The sequence below is a fragment of the Amphibalanus amphitrite genome, unplaced genomic scaffold (assembly GCF_019059575.1).
Source record: "Amphibalanus amphitrite isolate SeventyFive unplaced genomic scaffold, NRLGWU_Aamphi_draft 001115F_arrow, whole genome shotgun sequence".
Lineage (NCBI taxonomy): Eukaryota > Metazoa > Arthropoda > Thecostraca > Balanomorpha > Balanidae > Amphibalanus > Amphibalanus amphitrite.
Window position 1 is genome coordinate 102,084 of NW_024882609.1, and position 20,240 is coordinate 122,323.

A 20,240-nucleotide genomic window follows, 5' to 3' on the forward strand; every position below is an offset into this window, starting at 1 on the left:
GCGGATCCAGGAAGCGGTCTTGGACACTGCGGGGGCTTACCCCAAAAAGGTTTCTCGGAATTAATTAGAAAAAAACTCTGATTTCGATTCCTTGCGCACTGCTGTGCAGTGTGATTAACCAACATTTCCTCAGAAAAGTTGTGAAGTTTTCTTTGATTCTCGAAAAGCGATTTCGGGCGCTGCCAATGTGGGGGAAGACATTTGCCCCAAATGCCTTCCCCTGGATCCGCCAGTGGGTTGCCCCACTCCGAGCTTGACTAAAACCATTTTCAAACCCCACCAGAAACCGATGGTAAGGTGAATTTAAATCCAATAACTCATCTCTGTCTGCCCGCCTAAATATGTATACAGCACATGGTACGGCACCCGGCCCTGTCTGAGCTATGAGCCGATCGCGATATTTTCGGCTTTCCCCAACCCAAGCTCGATTAGGAACGTTCTCCTTCCCCACCCGATTGCTGATGTCAATTCAAATTCAATACCTCATCTCTGTCGGCCCGACCATAACCCATTCATTGCACACCGTTCAGCGCCCCGCCCCGCCAGAAGTATCCTAGCGCGCTGAGCAGTTGCCTCCAGCCGCGTCATCGCGAGGCCCCGCGCGGCCCATAAATTAATACATTGCGCGAATAGCCGTGTCGCCCCCCTGGGGTGGAGATAAGATGGGGAAACATGATCATGAGGGACACCTCCAAGTTAACTGCTTTGTCACAGTCAACTCACTTGCTCACAGTCAACTCAAAGACCATTTGTCCAGAACGGTGGGTCCTCCTGTGCATTTGCCCCGCCACATCCATTTGTAAATTTATGTGCATATTGCTATAGATTAAATAGATGTAAACAAAAATCACGCTGTTTTACAGGAGTCTGTGTTTGACGAGGAAGAGTTTCGAGGGGCGAGGCTTCTGAGGGCGGGCCCATACAGCGCTCCACTAAACCCCATAGAAGACCGATGGGGCATGTTGAAGGCCGACATGAAGAGGCAGCTGGCTGCCAGCATGAGTCGCCTCCTCGACGGCGAGCTCCCGCCTGGTCTAACGCAGACTGAGCACCGTTTGCGTCACCAGCTGGAGTCCGTCCAAGAGTCCGTCATTGATGTGGCCGTTCAACGCATTACGCCCAGGGGCGGATCCAGAAAATCTCCAAGGGAGGGGCCATTAGAAACCAGGAGGCCCCCCCCCATAATCCCACCTGTTGGAGGCCCCATCTTCCCACTTGTTGGGCCCCCCCCAAAAAAAAACTGCGTCTATTGAGCTTATCTAGCTGTTCAGGCAACATCTCAACATCTGTGCAGGCTTGGAGGCCCTCTGTGCAGGTTAGGAGGCCCTGTAAAAGTGGTCATCTCTGTGAGTATAAGAGACCTCCAAGTTATGAAAAGCTTTACCAATCTTCTAACAAAGAAGTCTTCTCAGCTAGTCTTCTAAGAAATAACTAAGTGGGTAGGTTAAAAAAAAACTCATCGGATTTCGGCCACTTTATTTTCAGGAGGCCCCCTTTTCAGCTTTTTAACTTTTTAACTTTTTATTTTATTTTTGAAAAAAAATCGGCCAAGGGGGGGCCATGGCCCCCATGGCCCCCCCCCTTGTATCCGCGCCTGATTACGCCCATGCTGTGCCTGCGCATGTACATTGTGCAACCACGTCCATTGTCACTTCGCTGCCTGTCTCGCAATGCGAGACTTGGCCATGGGCGACAACCCGGCCTAGGTGGCCCAGACTTCAGGCCCTGCCTGAATCCTGGGTGCATTCAGTCCGACCTTGTGAGACCGAGGAGAGCATGTGAAATATGCGTTGGTGGAGGGGAAGCGGCGCGTTTCATGCTGTAGGCGTGGTTTTTGACTCTGAAATGAACTACCGATTTTCTCGCGCAGTAGATATTCTCAACAGAAGTTTGTTCAGTTGCATGTGAATAATTTAATCATCGTTATGATGCTGAGTAGAAAGCTTATTTTCAAGTATTCGGCATGACATCCTGGCGTATGTTTGTAAAATACAAATATGTCGTTTGAATGTTGTAGCTCAGCAATATCTGCAGTCTGCACTCTGTACAGTCTACAGGGTGTCCCATAAGTTCCTTCTCACCGAAATTTTTCTTTTAGAGGCTCTCTTATTTTAAAGCCACGCTTAATTTATTTTGTAACTTAGCTTTTGGGGTTGCCATGGCAACTGTCAATATGCTCCACAGAAACTAATTCGTCTAGACAAAATATTTCTAGCTAGAGAGTTCACTTCCTGTGGAGACGGCTTACGCCGCAACATAGAGGTCTCCGATGCGGGTACGTCTCGGTATTTAATCCGCACGTGGGCCATTTGCGACGGTTGAGGGTGATTGAGGCCATCCAGTCGGTAGCCAATGTCTGTCGCTAACTGGACGCAGTCAGCAAGTGACGCCGATGATTTGTCGGGAGTCAATCGCTGCAAGTTTATGCTCTTTTCTTTTGTCAGCTCTCAGGAGTGAGCCATGTGGCCAAAACTGTGTGGCGCCAAAGTGGCCGTCAAAAAGGTCTTAGCGTTAGAAAGTTGGTAAGCAGGCTTTTCAGGATGGATTACCAGCTGTCTAAGAGTAATATTTCGGGGTACATAACTCACGGTCACTTCGGCTTAAACTTAACGGAGGACGCAAAACAGTCGAAGATGTCTTAAAATGGCCAAACATTTGTTTCGTTATGCCTGAGGCTAAAAAAACTGGAGGGCCGATGACATCAATGTGGTCATCTGGACTACCTAGTCCGTTTACGAGATAAAACACCCGTCCAAACCCCAAAACGGTCCCATATGGGCGACGGAAAAGGCCTTCGAGTCATCCCGCTTTATTCCTACGCAAAAGGCCAATGTCACGGTAATGTAGGGTAATATGCGTCCAGACGCTGACCAGGTAGCGATTGATACTCCAGAAAGTGTTGGGACGCAGAATGCTTCTCCAAGAATATCTAGGAGTTTCAGCCTTCTAGCTTAACTCGAACCGCAAGTATGAACACATTTTTGGAGGAGAAAATGGCATCCGGGAGGTCGTAGGCCCATATTCAAGCAAAACAGTGCATCAGTGCAGAGGTCAAGCAAAGCTTAAAAGCAGTGCCAGGAGACTGTGATAGGCTTCTGTGGCAAGATCACATCCCTGGCAACTCATTGGATCCAACTTTCATAAAAATATGCTGGAAATATTGAAATCGAGACTCGTCGAAACGAAGCGCTGTTCCAGCCTCGAGGAGCTCACGGCGCATGTCAAGTCAGTCTGGGCTAACTCAAGCCTGCTACGCTGCCAAACATGCCGGTTGGCATGCCGCAGCATGTATTCATGTGTTTGCCTATGAAATGGGGAGCATCCAAGGCGCTCGGTCAGCGGTGCCTCACGCGCAAGGGCTACAAGTACGCTCAAGGTGTGCTAAAGATCCCGCTGCCCTCTGTGAGCACCCTATCCCGCTGGACCCGCGCGTTCCGCGTCACACCCGGTGTGATGGACGCCGCTGCTTCCGTCCTAGAGGCTGCCACGACTGACGTGAGCGACATGGACCGTCTGTGCGTCATCAGCTTCGATGAGATGTCGCTCGACAGCCGCTACTGCTACGACAGTACCGCCGACCAAGTGTTGCGCGGTTCGAAGCTGCATCTACTGATCGTGCAGGGACTTTGCTCGCCGTGGAAACAGCCCCTGTACTACCAGCTGGACTCAGCCATGACGCCAGGCGAGCTGGTGCACGTCATCGTCCGCCTCGAGAGCATCGGTCTGTCGGTGGTGGCAGCCAGTGTTGCCAGGTCTAGAGGTAAACCTCCAGATCTAGAGGTTTTAGGGGAGCGTTTCGGGGCTCCTGGAGGTTTTTGAAAAATGCCGGATTCTAGAGGGTTTTCTAGAGGTAATCTGAAAATTCGAGAAAAGACAATTAGCATCAAAGTCTCTTGAGAACTATTTAGTTACTTAGTTTCATGTTATTGTATTGCATGCTTAAACACACTTTTTTTACAGATTGATGGAAACGAAAAACCTTACTTTTGGCTTGTTCACTATTGAGGCTCTGGCCGCCGGCTGCAGCTAAAAGTTTTCGATATACCGTGGGCACCGTGGGCACCAAGGCTATGTAAACGTGGGCACCAAGGCTATGTAAACCTGGTGCCCACGGTGGGCACCAAGTCCACCAAGTTATGTGGACAAATGCGAAGGCATGCGAAGGATGAGTGAATTATCTTGATTGGGGATACAACCGGGTGTTTCAAAGCCCGCTGCCAGCTGCTGCCAGCGCGCTGACGTCACACTTTGGGTTGGGTCTGTTCCATTCGCACTTCCTAACACCTCTAAACTCCTTCAAGGGCAAGATAGAGGAGGTTAGAGCAGGGCCCTCCTTTGATTTGTAGGGGCTAGAGCTGACACTGGAACAGGGAAGCAATCTTGGAGGAGTTAGGTGTTAGGAAGTGCGACTGGAACAGACCCTTTGGTAGTGTTGGAGCAATGGGCTTGATAATGTCATCACGCGCTGGCAGCGGATGGCAGCGTGCTTTGAAACAGCGCCACGGTTTGTGATACGGAGGTAGGTATGGAGGTATATACTTCATAATCAGCGGCAATGGAACAGAGGTTTCTAGAGGTTTTTACAACATTTTCTGGAGGTATTGACATCACTCGACCTGGCAACACTGGTGGCAGCAACGAGTGACATGTACTCCTCCAACGAAAAGCTGTGGGAGCAGATAGGAGTCACGCCAACCAAAACCTGGATCAAGAACCCACACGATGCAGCAGGTTAGTGGAATGTTGAATGAAATTCGCATTAAAAGTAATTCATCCGACTCAGATCCCATGAATCAAGCGCAAGCTGCTGAGACTGTCGCCGCCTGGGAGCAGCCAAACTGGTCCGTCAGCGTGTCTGGAGTTCTGTGGAAGAAGAAGCTGAGACATCTTAATGTCAGGCTTGACCGGCGTGTGATAGCCAGACTCATTGCTGCCCTCCTATCGAAGCGCTGTTAGGTGCGACTAGCGACTATTGGGCGGCTGTGCGGGTGGCGTGTCCGCCGGAGCCGAGTGCCTGGCCTGTGCGGTCTCCCCAATCTCAACAGATAACTTTGACTGGCGATTTTTTGATACGGAGTGATCGAAAAGAAGACGTCAATAGATTAGGTTGTAGAGCTGCAAGGGTGATGATACATGTTTCCATTGTAGTCTGGCTAATCGTTCCCAAGCTTCAGAAGCAGAACATAACCATGACTGAAACCGCACATGACTTCTGGCGTGGACTGTACTTTCTGATCAGCTCCAGTGCCTGATTAGACCCAAGCTGGAAGTCTTAGATCCTCGTCTCGTGTATGTACCTTCACTCAATATACCCTGGATGTACCTGTCGTCAGGCCCACCAGCATGTTTTTCGACGACTCTCTGCTCCGCTGTGGCGTAGTCTTGGCCGACGCCATCTACATCTTGATCTACATGGAAGCTGATGCTACCCTTCTTCAACTGACGGTACAGCTCTCGTCCTCGACACCCGAGGTTAAAGGAAACAGTCCACTTTCCTGAAATCAGTATTTTGCTATTGATTTATGATTTTTTATGCTCAAAATAATCATGAAATAAAATAAAACCTTTTTGTAAAAAAAATTATTTTCTATATTTTAATATAGGACGAACTATATTCTATGTAAAATAATGGTTGACGCGGAAGCTTATTACGCATTGACCAATCATATTGCGTAGCTCAAACCTACGCATACTGCATCGGCTGTAAGCAGCACGCTGATTGGCTGACGATGACGTGGCTGCATTCCTGTGCAAGGCACGCATTCCTCTACAAGGCACTCTTTTCGGAACGAGAAATATCTTCGTCTAGGGTGATCGTTGAGCCGTAAAAGCTCTTGATTTGTGCTAGTCTCAGCTCAAGCTACGAAACTGCTATTCCAGCTCAAAACCCCATGTTAAAAGTGAACTATTTCCTTTAAAAGCCAGTATGAACCACACTACTTGAGAGAGCCGCCTTGGGTTTTCAGCAGTCCGTGGGTCTCCGAAGAAGTCTCAGCTTTGTGAGATCCCCAGTCAGCAATCAACATTGAATAGCAAAATTAGATATGGTGTAATATGGAAGGGCAGTTTCTGACTCAGATCCACGGTGGGTGTAGGGCTCGCATCAACAAAGGTATCGACAAAAAATTGAAACAAGTTTCCAGTACATGAAATGCAAAAAACGTATTAAGCAGCATTAGCATTAATGTGTATGAGGGGATAATCATGCTAAAATGACTAGTATGGCACAATACGCAAGACTTCAGAAAGGGGCCATCCAAATATGAGCTCGCCGGAGAAAAAGATGGAAGAACTTTTTCAGCACAGTCATCTTCCCCACACCAAAGAGGCATCGAACAGTTCGCATTTCAGCAGTGGAGGCCGGGACCCACAAGGCGATCGCAACCCGCTTTTCAAGTGAAATGGGAGTAACAAACGTGTTCGGATCCGGCATCATGTCATGGCTGACCAGCTCCACGATCAGTCTGAACATGTGAGGCGGCATCTGCAAATGATAATTATGCAGCTTAGACTCTCAAATGTGACGTTATGACAAAGCACAAGATACACCTTTAGATTTCAAGCACCTTAGTCAATTCAGCCCAGCAATGATCAAAGGCTGGGCTGATCCTTTGGGAAAATCAAGCAGAATCTTGTCTTGATTTCCATTTGCACGACAACTGGTGCAGAAATATAACGGAAGGTAGTTTACCGTATCATTAGGTCCGGGGTGAAGAGATCTTTCAAATGGTGGCCTTATTTTTCTGTTTCGTTCAGCCGTTTAGGCGTTAAACAGTTTTCAGATTTTCCCCTAGATTTGGCAGCCCCAATCTGGGCTGAATGTGTGCTTACTAACGTTACATGGTGTAGAACACATCAAACGGCATTTATGAGTCATGGCTGTTGATGATGCTGTCCACAGCAGAGGTGGAGATATCGGGGGGGGGGGGGAGATGTCAGGACCCCCTTGAAAACGAATTACTGCTATTTAAGTCAATGGTACTGCATCCAGCCCTGATCAGGGCTGGATGAAGTGGATCAGATGAAGGCTGGATCAGAGTGAATACCCTGGATCAGGGTATTTACTCAATATACCCTGATCCAGCCCGCCTCCATCTGCCCGGCCTGGACCCCCCCCCCTTAAATTTTGACATCTCCACCCCTGGTCCACAGTAACCTAGATCAGTGATCCCTTTTACATCATAGCTATAAATAATCATGACTATGAATTGCACACAAGTCATGTCAATAACATATTGCTCATGCTCACCCGTTAATGCTCCATCCACTTATCTTCTGAGAAGTGTTCAATGTTCACCTTCCGAAAACTGCTGCTTCTAACCTTGCACTGCACTGCACAACGGATGGTACAGTTAAAGGTAGTTTGCCACCTTTGAAAGATTTCCCATTTTATTTTTCCTAGGATAAGGAGCTTCTGTTTTTACCTAATATCGCAAAAAATCGAAAATGGGCCTGGAATAGTGCCTTTTTCGCCTAAAAGTTTATCGGTTTTTCGATATGTATATCAACTGTAGTGGGCTGACCTGCAAACAGGCGTTGGCAACAATCGCGAGTGCGGCGCACATGTGACAATAAGCAAAGGTCATTATAGAGTTACGACGTACGGGAATGAGTTATCAGCTGTCTAATCGTAGACAACACAATGTCGAGCCTTAAACTGTAAGCCTGTATTGGTATTATTTCTTTTATTTGGCTGGCGAACATTATTTATGGTTTGAAATATGATTTTATGTAAAATAATTGATATGAAAAAGCCGTCTCTTAAGTTATGACCCCATTTCACCACACGCAAGTGGCAGAAATGACAATGATCAGCTGACGCATTTTTCTTGGCCGAAGTCAGAGCACGCGGCCCGACGCACCACCACCGCACCACAAAGTATGAGCAGAAGCCGCGCCCAAAGCCAGGGCCCCGGTAACGTGAGGTAGCCGAGTCGCGGCAGCGTGCGCTGACCCAAGCCGGGGCCGCAGCTTTGGGCGCGGTCTACCGCATCCCCGCGGGCAGCCCCGGGCTATCACATGACACCGGGAGGACGCGCGGCCCCGGCTTGGGTCAGCGCACGCTGCCCCGACTCGGCTACCTCACGTTACCGGGGCCCCGGCTTTTGGGCGCGGTCTACCGCACCACCAACAGGCGTGTTCGAAACCGCAGGAGATGATGATGAACGGGTTTATCGAAACTTGATTGGATGAGCATATCGGTAATAGCGATTTCAGTGTGTGCGTTTATTGTTCATAGTGGTGTGAAATGTGGTTGGGGTACGACCGACAACCCGTCGGGGCGAATTTCGCCCTGGGGTACTCAAAATTTGAAGAATTTAAGACGTTTCCATGAGTTTTGAAGATATGGATAAGTTCTAAAAATCTGGTTCTCCTTATCTGGGCCATTAACTCCATACGGTCCAGGAAAGCTGGCACACTACCTTTAAGCATCTTGTTGAGCAGCTTTCGTCGAGTAACTTTAACATGTCTTTGCCTGTCACATTCAGCCGCCATGAAGATGACCACTGCTACTGACTGAATTTTGTGCCACAAAAAAAAAAAACGAGAAAATAGACCATGCCATTAGGTCATGTTCTGTGTTCATCAATCACTGAACCTGCAACAAGAAGTTCAGTGCTGTCAAAACATGGAACAGGTCAAGGCAGTATAACGGGTTGTCGGGTGTGGGGGGGGGGGGGGGCACGGGCTGGCACATACCCTGTAAGCACCTGAGAAGCGACCCCCGCCGAAGTTAGTTGGTAGCACTGCTGCTCCACGGCGTACATTTCCTACCAGCCCATAGGGTTTACATGTTAAATGGCCTGTTTTCGGCGAGCGATATCTCGGTCAACCTTTGAAGGAATCCATCGTTCTTAGTCTCAAATGATAGATCGATGAATTTTCTTTCGGCAATTCCTCTACCATTTTTCACGAAACCCAGCCGATCTTCTACGGCGTACAGGGTAAAGTTTTCTCTGCACGCCAGCACCGGCGATCCGCCTCTCCGATCGTCGGCGCGCGGTCCTCGGTAGCGCAGTCGGTAGCGTATCGGGCTACGGATCCGAGGGTCGTGAGTTCGAATCCTGGGAGCGCCGCGTGATTTTGGCTAGAATTGAATGATGTAGATTCCTTAATGTTTGCATAATCAATTAGTAATAGCTACTTGAATGTATCTGCCCACTAATCGGCCCCTAAAACCTGTTATTTAAGAAATTTAAGAAATTAATGTCACGTGCGCGTAATGACTGCCAACCATAAGCGCTACCAGATTCTAGTTTGAACTAACTTTTTGCTAGTCCCGACCACATATAGTAGGTTTTCTAGTAGTTATACTAGAAATTCCTACTAAAGTTCGTTCAACCCTTCACTCAGTATACCCTGCCTGAGAAGCACCTCCCAAGATCATACCAAGATCATCTATAGAAGGTACAGTCACTCCCCCGTCGACCAATCAGAGACAGATCCTGTGTGACGTCACCTCTGATGCTCGCAAGGGGTACTCTATTCCTTTACAACGTTAAAATGACTAACTTCATTTGAAGATCATTGATGCCACTTACCACTTAACGCTCAACCGTTGCGTCAACCAAAACCCAACTAATTTTCTAGCTATAAAAAAGAGCAGCAATATGCTACGAAATGACCAGTTTTGAAGATATAGACGATTTAAAAACCCTCTGCAGTTGCAGGAAAGCAACGTCAAATCTCATCGAGCTTAAATTTTTACTATGAATAAATCATTTTACTTTTAGTTTTTCAATATAGTATCGATTTAATTAATAACTTTTTACAATATTTGTATTATTTGTAACTTTATTTCAAAATTATATTTTCAAAAATGGCAGCTGTTGGCAAGTAGCTTAGAAGCGATTGTGGCGCACCGCGCCATTAATGTTCTAAGTCCCCCTTATGATGTCATCAAAAGTGGAGTGACATGGGCCTGGATCATACCACTCAAAAGCAGTGGACAAATCTTGACTGCAAAGCATGGTGGATGTGTTCCAGGGTTGTGTACTTTGTTCATACTTTATATGATATGCACATGGTTCAAGGTAGATGGTAACAGCCAGGGTTTCGGAGACGGAGTCGGAGTCGCCCAGAGTTGTGGCAAGCAGCCAGCATAAGGTCGGAGTCGGTCAAGCTGCCTCGACTCAGACTCCGGAAAATAACTAGGATCTATGACATCACTTTTCAGTTTTTATACCAGTTCCCCGCGGTAGGGTTCGCTTCCGACGATAAAAATTGCACACACCTTGGTTTTGTTCTGAATGACAAACATTGGATCTTACAAGTTTCAAGTTATATCATAATTTAGGGGAGAGTGGTGCAGGAGGCCCCCCCCCTTAAGCTCAGTTGCTATTCTTAGACAACTGATAATATTTAAGAGCTAACGTGTGCATGCGCTGTGAGCATGCATCATTTTCCCATACATATTTGCATTCAAAATGAATCTAGGGGGTACATAAACCGTAAACTTTAACATTTTTGAAAAAGTTGCAAAAGGGCCTCTTACACTATGGGTATGGTAAGACGCCCCCCCCCTCGGGCGTTTTACAAGTCAAGTCGACTTGTAAAAGACGCTTTGCGAACACAGCTGCAAGGCCTTATATTTCGAAAAGCTAAGCAAATACGGTGTTATCGAAACCAATAACACTTCCAAAGCGCTCGAACAATGCGAAAACTAGCACAACCAAACGCTGATGACCAACGAAAATTGTACCTATTACCTCTAAGAAATGAAACAGAAAAAAAGAAACAAAAACAAACTCCTTGAAAAAAGAATGCCACGCCTGCCGCAGGTGCAGGCGTTTTAGCATCGGGGGCGTTTTCATCGGGGGCGTTTTATCATCCTCGAAGGGAGAGCCACTTAAAAAAATGCAGTGTTTTAACGTCACAATATTTATGGTTTATGAGACATTTGCAGCGCACCAGAACATGGTCTATTCTGAAGCTAACATGTGACAATTTCGATGAGATAAGATTGCATTTGATAGCCATTGTTTTTCAGATATATAAGGGTAATAAAGATGCATATATCTAGCAAGTAAAGGGGCAAAAACAGAAACAGGCTTACCAAAAGTCGCTGCGACGCACCTGATACCTCAGGTTTCGTGAGTTGTTGTTTCAAGAGGGCTTCTGTATTACAAGAACATTTAAAAAATAAATGACATTATAGGTTTGGTAAAAAAAGCGATGGGGCCTCTTACCGACCCTGGGCGTCTTACACGGATCTCCCCTAGTATCCAAGTATTTTGCATGCGCGTTATAACTTCCACTATCTGAAGTATTTGATGAGTCAAAGGCTAAATAACCGTTTTCAAGACGGCCATCTGGTACACATTTGGTGCACATCTGGTGCAGATTAGGTGCAGCTTTTGTCAAATTAGGTTCAGCCTGTTTCTTAGTAGCTATCAGCTAGGGTTGCACTTTTTGCTTATATGCCTACTTTGTCATATTATCAGAGAGCATCATCGATTAAAACACTGAAGCAAATTCACAAAATGAAGATATTTGCTGTAAGATATTAGGTGCAGATTTGGTCAAATTAGGTGCCTTCGCCGGATAGCCCGTCGTGAAAACAGCTAATGACAACTGAATTTTTACTTTCTTCGTTAATGCTCCGAAAAGTATCAACACAGGAATGACCGACATGATGGCGATGCTCGTGTACGTGATATCGCCGCCTCTCGCGCTTCTGTTGTTGTTGTGTTGTCCCTCCAGGCTCTGGTGAGCTGTAGCCTAACGGCTCTGGAGGTACCTGGCGACCCTCGCCAGGGCCGCCACCGCGTCGTCCCGTCGCACGTCGCTCAGGCTCGGGAAGATGGTGCCGAAGATGCGGAGCCGGGCGTTCATCAGCGCCGGGCACCGCAGGAGGACATGGTCCGGGGTGTCGGCCTCTTCGCCGCAGGCGCGGCACCATCCTGCCCGGCATCCCCGATCACTGCACTGGGCGCACTCCGGCGATGGGTGCCGCCCGATTCTATGCAGGTTCTGGGCTGACCCGGACCAGTGTCCTGCTCGTAGTTGGTGGGTCTCCACTGCGTCCAGCCTGTTGGATCCACGAACCGGCGGCGGGGGACGCCCCTCCATCAGCGTGCGGTACCAGCCAGGAGGCCACTGGCTGGTGGTACGGGCACGCGCGAGTCTCGCCGCAGCTCGGTAGACCGTGGTCACGTCAACAGGGACGTCTTCTTGGGGGAGAGTTGAGGCGTCTTTGGGGAGTTGGTCCGCGCGCTCATTCCCCGGGATTCCGCAGTGGGACGGTATCCACTGTAGGAGGACCTGGCGACCGCTCGACGACAGCTCCAGCAGGCTGTCCCAGATCTCAATTGCGAGGGGCGATGACTGCGCAGACGGTCCCTCCTGCAGCCTTCGGAGAGCCGCTTGAGAGTCTGTGCAGACCACCACTGGATCCTCTGTGTGCGCCGGGTGCTGTCGCAGGTACTCGAGTGCTGCGTTGAGGGCTACGAGCTCCGCCCTGTAGCTCGAGCAGAGTTTTCCGGCAGCGACCCGCAGCTCCCGGGTCTCGCCGTCCGGCAGCTCGAGCAGAGCTCCAGCACCTCCGCTGGCGACTCCTCCGTCGGCCGCGCCGTCCGTCCATACCCACGTGGCGCATTGTGGGAGGCCGCTCAGGTGGAGAGTGGCTACCTCCAGCTTCGTCTGGGCAGATGCTGCTCTCGGCGGGAGGCCGGGCCCGACGTCCAGGCGGAAGGTCACGCCGTTCGTGGTCACCCATGGGGGTTGCCGGCTAGGGAGGATGGGCTCGATCGGCGACGACACGCCAGCCGCCTCCCAAACCTCCGTGCCCACTTGTCTCCAACCGGTGACTGAGGACAGGCGCGCCGGCACCACCTCGTCGGCGACGGTGCGGAGCGGGTCCTCGCGCGGCAGGGCTCTCGCCTTGGCCAGGAAGCGGGCCGCCAGCGAGAGACGCCGCGCCGAGACCGGGGGCATACCGGCTTCCGCCAGCAGCGCGTGGGTCCGTGTTGAGACGGGGCAGCCCGTGATCACGCGCGCGGCCGCCCGCACTTCACGTTCGAGGATCTCGACGTGGGAAGCGGGCGTGGCAGGCAGCCAGGCCGCAGCAGCATGTTCTTGGGGGCCCCTGACGTATCCATTGGCTACCGCTCGAAGTTGCTGTTCTCGGAGGCCCCAGTCACGCCCAGTTAGCCTCTTGAGCTGGGCTATCCGGGGACGAGTCTTCTGTCGCAGATTTCTGCAGTGCGCCCCGAAGTGGAGGGTGCGGTCTAGCGTAACTCCAAGGAGTTTCAGCTGGGCGCCCGCGGCCACGGTCTCCCCTGCTACCTTGATGTAGCAGTCGACTGCGTCCTTGGGGGCTTGAGAGAGGACCAGCACCTGAGTTTTTTCGCTCGCCACCCTCATCTTCGAGGCGAGGGCCCACTGCACCAGAACATCAGCCGCTTGCTGGGCTCTCCGCCGTGCGACCAGGATGGTGTTGCCAGAGCATAGCGTCGCCGTGTCGTCGGCGTACATGTACGGCGTCGTGCCTGGGATCTTCTTCAGGGCGTCTGCCGGTGGCGCCGCCCATAACAGGAACAGGATCGGCGCCAACACGGTTCCCTGTGGCAGACCTGCTCTGAAGATTCGCTCGCGGCTCTTGGTGCCATTAACTTCTGTGTGAGCTCGGCGGTCGCGGAGGAAGCTCCAGATCCAGGTGATGAGGCAGAGTGGTATGCCTTGTTGCAACAGTCGGACGCGGAGTAGCCGATGATTCACCGTGTCGTAGGCTCGGGAGAAGTCGAACGCCGTCAGGACGTAGCGTTGGGCCGTCTCGCCGTCCGCTGGCTGCTTCTTACGCGATCGCGGGCGCTGCCATCCGTCCTGAACCTGCTGCAACAGTCGCCCCAGGCTGTCCTCCACGGAGCGGCCCTCACGGAAGCCCACCTGTTCGGGTGGGATTAGGTTCCGGGCCGCTACCACGTGGTTCAATCTGCTGACTAGGCGTTCGACCAGCTTGGAGACGTGACTGGTGAGCGCGATCGGTCGGTATGAGGAGATGAGGCGCTTGTCCTTCCCGGCCTTTGGGATAGGGCAGATTGTGGCCTGGCGCCACTCACGTGGGACGGCTCCTTCTTGCCAGCTGCTGTTGATGGCGTGCAGGAGTTCCCGTCGCGCGGTAGGGCCCAGGTGGAGGAGCATCTCAGCCGTGATGCCGTCGGGACCGGGTGTCTTCCTCAACTTGAGAGAGTTCAGCTGCCGGACCAGTTCGTCCATGCTGAAGGCTCCGCAGCATCCCACACGGGCGCCGTCACACTCTCGGCACGTGGACGGGGTGAGGGCCTTCCTCTGCTGCTTCGCCAGGCGGTCGACCTTGGGAGCCCTTACTTGGCGAGAGACCCAGGCGTATGTTTGACAGAAGGCGTCGGCCTTGTCGCCGTCCTTGACTAGGAGGCGTCCTCCGTGTTCCATAGCCTGGCCGTCTCTGTGGTCGTCGTCGGTCGCACCTTCCCATCGTTTGAGGATCTTCGACGCTCGGCCGATGCTGTTGGGCTTGTTCAGCTCCTCGGATACCATCTGGTGGAATCGTTGGCGGGAGACTCTCGCCTCCACCTCCGCCGCTCGTCGTCTGGTTTCAACATAGTGCTGGATCGTCTCGGGGACTGCGGGGTCCACTCGGGCCTGTGCTGAGCGGCGGTCCGCGATGGCCTCCTCCAGCTCTCCGGGTCTGTAGCCCAGGGCTTCGGATCAGCGCGCGCCCCACAGGGATGTGTCGCGCGCTGGCTTTCTGTAGAGCCGCAGTGAAGCGCGTGCACAGCTGCTGTGCTGTGGCGGTCTCGCGCTTCTCGGCGGGTTTCCACGCTGGCCGCTGACCTCTTGTCTTGTGGATTCAGCTGCGGCCACGTGGGAGAAATGGTGACTGCATGGAGGAAACCGGAGAGAAGGAGCGTTCTCCCCGTGCACGTAGACCTAGCACTTGGCGTCATATCACGCAAAATTTTGGCGGCCGCCATTGCCCTTCGTATCAGACCCGGAGTTGGAGTCGAACAGCGCTACCACGACTCCGAAACCCTGGTAACAGCGCTCGTCAGTCTGCCATCAGGAATTATCGGAAAACATTTACATGGGTTGACCAGAAATTACTATTCCTATCCACCGAAATATCCCTTTAGCATTATCCTAGCCGTGCAGGAAACATTGCAGGTGATCTTTCCTGCACTGGCTTCCGGCACGGGTTGATGATTGATGAACCTACAGTTCTTACGATAAAATACTTTACAAAAGGTGATGTTAACCATGAAATTGTGAGTTTGTGAGTGGATAGCGAAACGACGTATAGGAAATATCTTAACCATCCAGGCGGGGGGGGGGGGGGGGGAGAGGGGGCATTTTCTTGCCCCCCCCTTTAGTTTTTTTCGATATATTTCGAGAACCGCCGCGCCGATTGTCACCAAACTTTCAGTACCCTCCCGTGAATAGCTATTGCACATTGTGACCAAAAAAATCCAAAGGCTATGATAGGTTGGCCGCTAATGACGTCAGAGTGACGTCATTTTTTGCCATTTTCGACCTAAAAAAAGGTTTCGCGGGAAGAGCTGTCAGGCCTACAGCTTTAGAGATACAAAAAAAAATGTTTCAGATATAAGAGGTGAAAAATTAGGAGGGCTACAAAACTGCTATCTCGGATTTTTGAAATTTTTGGATTTTGACCCTCAAAAATCAAAAAATAATTTAATTTGGTTTAGAATATAATAGCCGAAAAATTCAAAGTTTTTTGAATTTCTGAAAACCGGAATATATGTGATAGTCCCTACCACGTTCTACCTATAACCAAATTTGAGATGGATACCTCTTTTTTGGCCAAGTTATAGCGAAAAACTTGAAAATTGATGACGTCAATTTTTCAAACTCAATTTTTAGCAATTCTAGACCCCGTAGCGCAAAACAAAGACCACCATTAGACTCTCCGTGACGAGCTGCATCGAATCAATACGCATTTTATGCAAAAATATCACAATTTTGAAATTTGACCTTTTTTGACCTGACCTCCACCAGAAAGTGACCTAAACCGTACTTGATGGTCTTATAACCAACACCATTGAGTTGGAAATGAAAAACTGGCCATAAAACATGCATCGCACAACCTTAGTAAAGTTGGGTTCATGTGGTGACCCTTGGTGACCTGACCTGTGACCTGACCTGGTATGACCAGTGACCTCTAATAGCAACATATGTACTAGACAACTGACGCCCTATCGCTGATTTTCGACAAAATGCGTTTTACTCGGTGTTATAGCGCCTTTCCCCTGTGAACGGTGAAACGTTTTATCTTTGACCTGACCTGTGACGTCATCGGTGACCCCGAGGTCAATGAAATTTAGTTTCCTTTAACAAATTTGACAGGGCTATCGAACGCCGTTTGAATTTTCCGGATCCGTTCAGTAGTTTCGGAGATACGGGGGGGGGGCAAAAAATGCCCCTCCCCCACCGCGCGGAAGGTGACCGGGAGGCCCACCGCCTGCCGGGTTAATGAACTTGCTCTGGAAGAAAAATGGAAACCTGTCTTTAAAAAAAAAAAATCGGTATCGGTAAAGCTGGCGTCACCGTCGTCTTCCCGCCAAGGTAAGCCATAACGACCAAGGTCACGTTTGTCAAACTAGTGGCAGCTTCATTGGTACTCCGCTGCGATTGTGCTAACTTACTGCAAAGGGGCACTAACCTGCTGCAATAGTATGAAAAGTTAATGATACCAGACTAACAAATAAACAAAGGTTGCATACGGGTGTCGAATGTCGATAGAGATCGCCATGGCGGGTGCTCTTGATCCCTGAATTTTGGGCCTGCATGCCATCTGCTCCACCGATGAAGGGGCGTTGGCTTTTTACCGAGCTCAGGGTCTCATTCCCACCCCACAAGCACGTGCCCCCAATCCCCGAATGAAGTTTCTGGGGAGTCTACGGAGCGCTTGATTTATTTATTTATTTACCAAGATCGTCGACGGGATTCCCATTGAAAGACAAAGTCAATTCATAAAATCAAACACGCATACAGCACAAACCTACTCGAAAAAACACACACGCACAGTAAAGCACAGTAAAACCGTACATATAGATATACAAGAATGACGATGATGATTAAAAGTGGAACAAAAGTAAAAGGTAAAAGCTGAATGACTAGTCCGGATACGGCAGAGTTGCAATTGATTCACATGAGCACATGATCATAATGAAGCAGCGTATAGTTTAACAGAACGACGAAAATGATAGAAGCTACTGTTGAACATGTCTACAGTAGGATGTCTGTCCAGAAAACGGTTCAGTTGTCTTGGCAGCCTACCAAACAGTCCTTCCTTGACAGTGCTCACTCGAGCGAATGGTACATTCAGCAGTACACTAGTTTGCTGCCTGGTTACACGACCGGGTACACAGAGTGAGAATGACTGCAGTAAAAACGATGATGAGATTCCACCTTTAAAAATGTTACGGATAAACATCACATCATGCTGAGTTCTCCGGGCAGCTACAGATACAAGGTTAACCCTCGCCGGACCTATTGGTTTTCTACATACGCGCCGGCCGAGGGGGGGGGGGGGGCGGGTACGACCCCCCCTCGCCGTTTCGCCCCTGGTGGAGCTAGCGCGTCGCGGAATAAACGAGCGTGTGCGCCGTTACGAGACGCAGAGATTGCTACCCGATTTTAAGGTCCTAGGTCAACCGGTGACCTCTGAGGTCAGGTCAAGTGCCCCAGGGTACGGCTCAGTTTTTGGTGAATAACTTCGCAAAAACGGCCGCAGAGCCGCGATTTTGGCAGCATCGTGTTCGCCTCGCTCAGGCGCGTCGAATGATATACTTTTTGTCCGGGTCAGGTCAACTTGGGGTGTTGACCTCAGGTCAAGGTCAGGTCAGCACCCCCAGGTCACGAAGTTGGTCGAAAGAGGTCATGTCGCCAGTCGCATATCATTCGATTCGGCAGGTCTTCCTGAGTCCATTGGTGGCTTTCTCGACTCGCTAGCTCAATTTATCAAGAGTTATTGAGGAAAAACTAATATGACCTTGATGACGTCATAAATGACGTCACGCAAGGTCCACATTGCAAAAGTGACGCATCTAACCTTGCAAGGAGTGCATCAAATCACGATTCTGTGTGCTTGAGATAGTTGGAGATCGTTCCCGGCGCCAGAATAGCAGTTTTCATTTTTCCCCATTGACTTATAATGGTGAGGTCACGAAAATGACCTGACCTCATATGACCTTTAGGAAAAATCCGAGATATACAAGTTGTGAGACTCATAATGGATACTAGATCCTGCAAGTTTCATTTCCCTGTGACATCTCCTCTGGCAGTGAGGGCGTTGCGAAGTTGCGACATCTGAAGACCGTGCAGAGGTTCACTTATGACGTCATATGTCAGTGACCTGACCTGACCCAAAAATGCGGTTGGTGTCAAAAACTGCGGCTTGGATCAAAGGTCAGGTATGCCAAGTTTGAGCTCTCTATCGCCAGCGTGTTCGGAGCTATCGCGAAAAAAACCCTATGGGGGGGCGGCACCCCCCTCGGCCGGCGAGGGTTAAATCACCAAGAATCAGGGCAACGGACAGCTGTTCTACATCGCCACAACCATGACCAAAAAAAAATATTATTTTTAGCATCTTATGATACTTGCTGTCCTACTTTCACTTAGTTGTTTTCCTCAAACTCTGCATGTGAAATTCGTCTATCAATGATTTTATTCACAATTCACTCGTGCATTCCACTCTTCACGTGGGCATGTGTTTCACTGGGTTGCATGGTGTGATTTCTTCACTTGTCTAACTGACTTTAAGGGCTACTTGCCAACTGCGCTATTTTTTCTTCATTATGCCACTATGCCACTTGTGGGATGTCTGCTGTATATGGTTATGATCCTCATTTGGATTCTAGCCATGCATTGCATCCATCTAACGGGGACATGGTGCACCTACTGTGTTGGTAATGATCGGCCTGTACTAGTATTTTCACCGTCAATTTGTGAATGCAGAAATCATCTGAGAAAGCTTTTTTTTCTAATCAAGTTTCAGTCTTCGCCAGTTGCTCCGCATACCACCTTTCACTTATGCATGCACTTCACTGGACAGGATTGTGATTTCTTCTCCTTTCGACTGATTTGATGGGCAGCTTACCAACTGTGCTATTTCTTTCAGTGCACCTGTGAACATGCTTTAATTGTTTACTCACTTAAAATTAGATGAGTAATGCAAGCAAATCTATCTTAGCATTTACTTTAATATTTACTGTTCTATTAAGCCGCTTTTTGTGTTGACATCTTGCTCTACCATGCCATCGCTTATGGTCATTTTAAACTTACATAAAGTTAAAAACAAATAAAGACAAAGTACATGCTATGTAAACAATACTCGATGATTTGTAAGAAACTGCTGCACGCGTATATATCGACTTTCATGCTTTCATGTTCCCAGCCTACGACTTCGAAGTGCCTGGCGGCATTAACACCTTGGAGCTGTCTACGGAGGATACTCGCATCCGATGATGAAGAGGACGAGACTTCGGCCATCACAGTCGTCCGTCCGATGCCCACGGCCACCGTCGGCTCCAGCCGGCCGGCGCCCCGGAAGGAGCCGCAGACGGCACGCCCCGGGCCGTCAGCCACCATCCTAGAGTGTGCCGCCGTTGGCATCGAAGTGCCACGGCCATCTGCTGCTGCGCTGCTGGCCGAGGCGGACAAGCGCCGCACCACAGCGCTCCAACTGAACACCCTGTTACACTTGCCTCTCGAGATACTTTCCTCAGCATGAGCGCGTTATACTGTACTACAAAGCGGTCGCAGCTGTAAATCAGGCACTGGACCAGTAAAGAATTGCAGTCTTGGGGTTCTGCTTTGAGTTTCTGGGAAAGATGTGCCATAAAGCACGTCACTTACTAGTTCCTTAACACTTAAAGCAAAGATGCCACTTCTAACATGGAGTTTTGAACTGAAATAGCAGTTATGTAGCTTGAACTGAGACTAGCACAAATCAGGGGCTTACACTGCCCAACAATTACCCTAGGCGAATGCTGCCGCTGTTGATCGAACATGTGGCTCCAGGGACGACCGACATATCTGACGAATGGGCTGCGTACATGTACTCCCTACACACGCTGCCCCGCCCGCTCCCCTCCCTCTCTTCCTTCACCCCCCCCCCCCCCCCCCCGGGGTCGTGTCACGAAGGTTCGGGCTTACGCTACTACCGGCCGCTGCGCAGCTGTCACCTAGCGCTTGGGAATATGTGGTCTGGTGCGGATTCAGCCAACTACCGGCTCGCG

At 49.9% G+C, this 20,240-nt stretch overlaps 1 protein-coding gene across 1 annotated transcript; it reads right to left on the bottom strand.

Annotated features, from left to right (window-relative positions):
* Positions 1–11,721: 11,721 nt before the first annotated feature.
* On the bottom strand, positions 11,722–19,590 carry LOC122370263. The gene is made up of 2 exons (XM_043345720.1): positions 19,455–19,590; positions 11,722–14,681 (listed from the first exon to the last, which is right to left on the bottom strand). Exons 1-2 carry the CDS (start codon positions 19,588–19,590, stop codon positions 11,722–11,724), a joined length of 3,096 nt encoding a protein of 1,031 aa, XP_043201655.1.
* Positions 19,591–20,240: the final 650 nt, after the last annotated feature.